The 7,499-nt window shown below is 37.0% G+C and overlaps 1 protein-coding gene across 3 annotated transcripts in view; it reads right to left on the bottom strand.

Moving 5' to 3' along the window:
• PDE5A (phosphodiesterase 5A) overlaps positions 1–7,499 on the bottom strand; it is a 123,638-nt gene that overhangs the window by 87,631 nt on the left and 28,508 nt on the right. For all 3 annotated transcript variants that reach the window (XM_019522037.1, XM_019522035.1, XM_019522038.1), the window contains exon 2: positions 2,085–2,673. In XM_019522037.1, coding sequence (XP_019377582.1) covers positions 2,085–2,673 — 589 coding nt within the window. The remainder of the gene's footprint in view (positions 1–2,084; positions 2,674–7,499) is intronic.

Genomic DNA, 7,499 nt, shown 5'->3' on the forward strand with positions numbered 1-7,499 from the left:
AAAAAAAAAAAAAAAAAAAATCAGAAAAAATATCCACATCCATTTATATTCATATTGTATAAATATAATAATCTAAAATGATGGACCAGAATGGTGTCAGCACAAAATTGAGAAGACAAACTTCAAGCACTAGAGCTTTTATATGTTCAAATGAACTGGAAGAATTCTCCTTGGTTTGTTCTCCTGGTAGAAATCTTAGGTGGAGACATCTGAATGCTGAGACCCTGAAGAGCAAGGAGCTTGCAGTCCTGACACTGCAAAGCTGTGCCTCCCTTTCCCCCCATAATACACACATCTCAGCACACTCTCTCTGCAGTTCCCTCAGTCTTCCTGGAGACAGGTGTATATAGGGTAGCAGTATACAGGGCAGTCCTGATCAGCTGACCTGGACTGCTTGCGTCTCCCTGCAGCACAATGTGGAGATTATAAAGAGGGTGTGTTCTTTTCCCTACCTGGCTGGAGTAGTACAGTCCAGCCAGAGTGACACACGGTCTCGGGAGGGGGGCAAGGGGAAAGGAAGGGGCAGGGGCAAAGCACCCTGGGATGCTGGAGGACGTGACATGGCTTTTTTCAGCAAGGCAAGCTGTACAGACATTTGGTCTCTAAGGAGAAGGTCTTTTGAGAGTGATTTAACCCTGGTTGTTCCCACATTATTTTTCTTATGGAGCAGCAATTTGTGCTCTGGAAGAAAAATCCTGGACATCTCTATACTTGTGGTTTCTCCTGGAAGAACAGCAACCCCCAATTGAAAATGAATGTCTGTATGTGGCCTATATTAAGATAAAAGCTTTTAAAGCCCAAACCAAAAGCTCTTTCTTCACTACATAACTGTAGTGCTGGGTAGAGAAGAAATGGTTTCAAGTGTAAGGTTTACACAGATCAGGAAGTCAGAAGAAAAAGAGACCAGTTTCTACTGTGTGCAAATAAAATCGCTATTTTTTTTTTTGCATTACTATTGCAAGGAGGTGATTTCAATGTGACTCAACTGCCAAGTCATTTTTATAATCATCAAACAACGGGTCACCATGGCCCGGATTTTCAAAAGGAGCCTAATGGAGTTAATGCAATCAAATTCACTTGAAACTGAGCACGTCCCCTTTAAATCCCACCCTCACATACTCATTTTAAAGTGTGTAAAAGAATTCTGTTACATCAGAAACTCATTGGTATTATCACTCTCATGCATACCACGAGTAAAAAAAAAAAAAATGTTTAAAGATTCCCTTTGCATGTATACACACAGCAGTGGGAATATCAAAAAGCTCAGTTACAAAATGGTGGGATTGGATCAATTATCTTTCCTTTCCATTTCTTTTTCTTTTACAATGTAGCATTACAATATATTAAGTGCATTTTTATCATATTAAAAAGCAGCAATGTATTCTTAAAGACTAGTTTTTAAGTCAGCAATGTCTGGTTTCAATATCTGATTCAGAACTACAGCCCCAATTCAGGTAAATATTTAAGTATGTGTGTGGCATTAAGCATTTGAGTAGTCCAATTGAAGTAATGTACTTAAAACTAAGCATCTGTGTGCTTACCTGGATAGGGACCTATCAGCTCCCTCGTGTGTGACAACAGTTAAGGCCTATTTTATACCCATCCTATGTGAAGCTTCTGAGAAACACTGCTTACAAAAATCATTATGACTTTAGAAAAATCCACTCAGAATGATTACGAGGTAATCAGAAGTAATATTCTGCACATTATCACTGATGTAATTCCAGTTGGGAAAATTTCTTTGATCACTAACTTTAGAAGCACAAAAATCTGCCCTATCATGGTAGAGTTGTAATCTCTGGTTTGTCCTGCTGAATTTTAAATCACTTACAGGTTTTCTACCACATCACTTCAGCAGCTTTTCCACAGACTGTTAGAATTTATTATCAATTTTTTTACCCTGACCTTCAGCCTAAATATTCCTGCACTCAAAGTCATCCCACTTTGCCCAGTTATATACAGCTTTAGATTTTATACAATTGTTCACAATAGAGTATCAGATACTGGCTAATACTACGCGCACTCACATTTTAGTCCTAAATTATAACAGCCAAATTTTCAATTTTACAATGTTTCATATTTACCTCATATGCATTCTTGATATTCAAAGGTTGGCCCAAGGCTGCTACATGTCCCACAATCCCCTTGTTCCATTCCAAGCGGATACAATTGTTGGAAGCTTCTTCCAAGGTGGAACCTTCTGCAACATCAAATAGCCGGCTGACAAGAAATTTCTCATTGGAACTGTCCTCACAGACCAGAAAAAGGGAATAGCGATCTGCAGCTATAAGCTCATGGATGTGCAGAAAAATTTTGTGGCAAAGAGCTGTGACATCCAAGTGGCTAGAAATATCTTTCACTAGTTCTAAGAGTCTTGAGCACTGATCTCCTATATCAGTCCCAATCTTTGGAGATTGTAGAGGCATCTGTTCCTTTTTTTCAGAATCTGAGAGAAAGCTCACGGTTCCTACAGAGTCCTTGACAACAATAGGTCTTAGAGGCCTATCAAATTCAGAGGCAGAGATTTTCCTAGCTGGGGTACCAGGGTTGGTGATCTCAGCACAGGTAGCCAGTTGAGCAGAGCAAGAGCAAGATTCACTGTGGGTTTTGGTTCCCTCCTTGCAAACTGGGATAGGATGAACTCTCTCAGCAAACCATGCATTGACCATTTCTCTACAAAACAAAATCAATGAATAAGAAATATTGTACATGAATCTCTGAAAGATAAATAAATAGAAGGGAACACCCCAGGACAATATTTGTCAATGCTTTTACCCATAGTAGATGCATTTGAACATTTGGGGGTTTGTACATGCCACAGCATTGGCCTTTAAAGCAGCTTAAATGCCCCTTTCTGCTTCACTAACATGATATTCTTTGTTTCCAGCCAGCGCTCAATCTAACTCAAGTACCAACATCATGTCTCATAAAAAAAGAAATATGCCTGATCAAAGGAAATGACTAAGGCAGGGCACTACCACTCAGGACATCACTTTCCATACTTAAAAACTGAAAAATTATAAATACGATAATCTCAAAGGTTTAGCCTTCAATTTATTCATAAAAACAATGACCCCCTTGTTTTTCCTATGTTGGAAATCAATATGCAAGACAACAGAATGAAACACTATTCTCATTAGAGTTATTTAAAATATATAAAAATGAAAACAAATCTGATTCTTCATCCAAAAGGAGAAAAATTTGAAATAACAAAATTTTTAATTTAGAAAGGGGGCATTTTTGTTTAAAAGTGTTTTCAACTAAAAGTGTTTTCTACATGTGGAACTTTACTCACAGAATTATGGCCGTTCAGTTTAATGGGGTGACAGCATACGTATGCAACATTCATGTTACTTGATAATATATTCTGGCATTTTAGTTAAGATTTATCCCTCCCCCCAGTCTCTAAATGTGGAGAAGCAGTAAGCTACTGGCACATTAATACAATGTCTCTGTTTCCAAAAAAATCTGCTTTTGTCCAACTTGAACAGAACTTTATTCTACACAGATGGTAGAGCAGGGGTTGTCAGAGAGCCAGATTATAGTGAGAAAACTTGGAAACTGAAAATTTGACAGTACAAGCAAAATTATGAAAAGAGAATTTGGGCTGTTGGACAGACAGCAACAAAAACCTGGATCAGATAAGACAGGAAGCTGCAGAGGAGAATTACTGCACAACGGTTCAATCCTGGATGGCACTGAGTACGTAAGATCCTAAATGAAAGGGCTTGAGGGAGCTCTTCTTGAGTGACTTTTCAATCCCAGTAACAAAGAAAAAGGTAAGCTGCAAGCATGATTACTGGAGCAAGTCAGCAGCATTATTAAGAGGAGCTTGGTAAAAAAAAAAAATCTTCAGAAAATATATTTATTTCAAATTGAATGGATGTTCCTGCCAGTCTCTGGAGGTCTAGTATATTTGCTCACCTGCATGCAGCTATGACTTTTTAAAAGGCATGGTATTATTTGGTTTTGTTGTTTTAATAAAAAGAAGTTGCCTGCAATGAATTAAGGAAATCCTTTTAACTATGTATCGAGCCTCTTATTTATAACTATGTAGACTTTCAGTCTCCTAGTTACAATAATTATAATTTTTCAATGTATATTAAAATTGGAATGAAGTAATTTCACCATTCCTTAAAATGCTGCAACTGGTAAATATGTAACATGAATTTAATAGCAGCTTATCACCACCTGTGCCTTTTCAAAAACTCAGAAGTGTAAATTTTAAAGCATGTGATGCGGTCACTTTTTCATACTATTTACAAAACATTCCCTCCTCTAAATATGTGCTTGAATAGAGTTGGGCAAAGGAAAGGACCTGAAATGAAATCCTTTTTTTCTTCTGAATCTTCTCTTAACCTTTAAAATTTTTTAATTGACTTTTTTCCTTTTGAAGTAAAGTAAAACAAACAATTCTTTAAAAAATGTCAAAATGAAAAATGTTGGCATGTCTAGAACAAAGTATTTAATTTAAAAGATATTGGGGAAAAAATCCCTAATGACACTCCACTTGGACTTCCCCCTGACCCCCATTTTTTTCAGCCACTTAGCCATTTGGCATAATTTGATTTGAATTCATTAATAGTTTCACTCCTCCCCATTCCCCAAACTCCATTTTTTAGAAAGTTCACTGCAGTGAACTCCATGAAGTGCACATCCTTGGGACTGAAAAAAAGAACGCAGATTTACCTGAAACATGCATCTCTCTCAATTTCATATAAATCAATCACTACATATGAAATATACAGCACTATCAGTAATGTGATATTTGCAATCTTGAAACTGATTAGTGTCCCCTCATTTTCAGAACCTGACATTGATTATTACAAACCTATTAGAAAACAAAAGAAGATAGTCTTTTCTGCAAATGCTAATATCAGTACTGAGAAGGCAGTGTACTTAGCATTATTTATAGTGATGTGAGGACAGTTACGTTAGCGGTTTAAAACCTGACCAGTTCCCCTGACGTTCAAGGCTCTAATAGCATCGCTCTGACAGCTGTCTCCTCTTCACTCTCTCTGGCAGTTATATGGACTTCAGTTAGTTATAAAGCAGACAGATGCAAATACAGTTACAATGCAGTTAACATGAGTTTAAGCTATAAAGTAGACTATGGGGCCTGAAAATCTGTCATACTTCAAAAGATTTACACATTTAACTGATATGCAGGTAAGTCTTTAATATAATATAAGCAATATGCAACACTCAGCTACTGGTGTTGGGGTACACTATTAAGCAGAATATACATGTATCTGGTGTGCTTCAAAGTGGAGTATACCATATTCCCAAAATACCCCCAGCTTCACTATTTGTTTTCCTAAAAAGACCTGGATTCAACACAGTAATAACAGCTCCTGACTATTTCCCCAAATGCAGTGCATCTTTCATTGCTGACAAGCACATATAGTATCCCTGCCATTCCTTCTAATCGCCTACACAATAAACATGTTTTAAACTTTTATTTGGTTAAAATCTGAAATGCAGAAGTCTCAGATTATCTTAATTTATCCAATATGGAGGTGTTAATCCCTGCTATCAATCAGCAGGGAAATTAATCATGCTAGACTTGCATCTATATATGTTCAGTATGAACACAGCTCTGTATAAATCTGTTTTCTATTTAAAGAGTGACCTCAACTATGTTGTACAATTCAGTACTTTAGGTGGGTGCTACAAATGATTGACAAAGGAAAGTCAAAGTGATTGATTAATTCCTAAAGCCATTATTTCAAGTATACTTCAAAGCAATGGATAGAATTTGATCTTCACCTAATGGTGGTATATTGGTCCTGATTCTTCAACCTTAGGCAAAAACACTGTTATGCACGGCGAGTCCCATTGACCTTGATGGGCCCAACAGTCCGTCCGTTCAGTTAAGCATATTTGTAAGGTTTTTTTTGAAGGATGGGGCTTCAGACTATAAGCCCTTTCAGGTAGGGTACCCTGGATGAAACCCTGGACCCAGAGAAGTCAATGTGAGCATTATAATTGACTTCAGTGGGGTCAGCACTTCATCCCATTTGTTTATACAACTTCCATGAAGAACATAATACAATGTTAGGTACACGGTTATTATTTATACCCCCAATCAACAGCTATTATAAAGTGGCTGTACTCAAATTCTGGAATCTATCCAATTACTGGCAAAAATGTCAGGCAATGAAATGGTTCCATCATGGAATTAAATGTTTCTACTGTTACCGTGGAAAGAAAAAGATTAATGTGATTAACTTAAAAACTGTTTAGAAACTAAAAGGAAGTAAACTGCATTTTTACACATAATCATCCTCTGTGATCTCTCTTCATTATAGTGTCATCATATAATGTCTCTCAAATGGAGTTTTAACCTTAACCATATGTCTCATGCAAATTCACTTCCAGATGAAGAAAAGGGAGGAATGATTAATACGTTATCAGGCTTCTGATTATAAATCAGCCTTCCTTACAGTATTTGAAACAATTAAATGTTAATATGTTGGAAGGATGATTTTGTGCTAAGGCATTAAATAAAAGCATCCTTTGCAAGGAACATATCAACCAACTCATGCTATAAGTTATTTCATTAGGACACAAAATAAGAAAGCTAATATTTGGTATCTTTAAATTACATTTCCTTAATTTTAAAAGGGAAATTAAGAAACAAATGATGACAGTGGCCATAAGCATCCTCAGAAGAATTAAGCAAGTGAATCAATACATAAATAGCGCTATAAAAATGCTGTGAATTATCTCAGAATAATATAATTATTGACAACTCTCACGTTATTAATGAGTTTCATAATATTTGGTGTTTTTCTTAAAACTCAATTACCTATTGGAAAGTGGTTACATATAAATCTTATTTTTCAAAAACAACAGTAACTTCCTAACTAAGGTAGGAGAGAACAATTAAACAATCTGGGTAGACCGAGTCCTGAAGGCTTTAAAAATAGAAGATAACTAAATAAATAGATCTCTTTCTCTGTCAAGTGCTCATGATTTTGAAGGCAGTATTATGATTGCATGTGATCCGACTCATGACTTTTGGTAACCAAAGAGTGATATTGTAGCTTTGATGGTCCAGAAATTATGCAAAAGGTAGGAATTTTTAGGGTGTCACACACTGATGAGAGTAGATCCATGGATCTTTGCATGTCAGCCTGTGAGCCTGTGCATAATGCACAGTCATCAGCGAAGAGGAAGTTGCCAAATGCAGCTCTCTCGATTTTGAAGCTCGCTCAGAGCATGCACAGGTTGAAGATGTCTCCGTCAAAATGGTACCTGATCCTCATACCAAGGTCATCATCTTGGAAGTCATCCAACAACATAGCAGAGAATACCATGCTGAAGAGGGTAGGTGCGAGCACACAGCCCTGCTTGACGCCATTTGTGACTGGAAAGGGGTCAGAGCGTTCGCCATTCGCAAAGCTGCATGTCATCATGCCATTGTGGAACTGTCGAACCATATTGATGAATTTTTCAGGGCATTCGTACTTCTTCATGATTTCATAGATTTCATA

Source organism: Gavialis gangeticus, unplaced genomic scaffold (genome assembly GCF_001723915.1).
Source record: "Gavialis gangeticus isolate Ggan-Ray unplaced genomic scaffold, GavGan_comp1, whole genome shotgun sequence".
In the NCBI taxonomy this organism is placed as follows: Eukaryota; Metazoa; Chordata; order Crocodylia; family Gavialidae; genus Gavialis; species Gavialis gangeticus.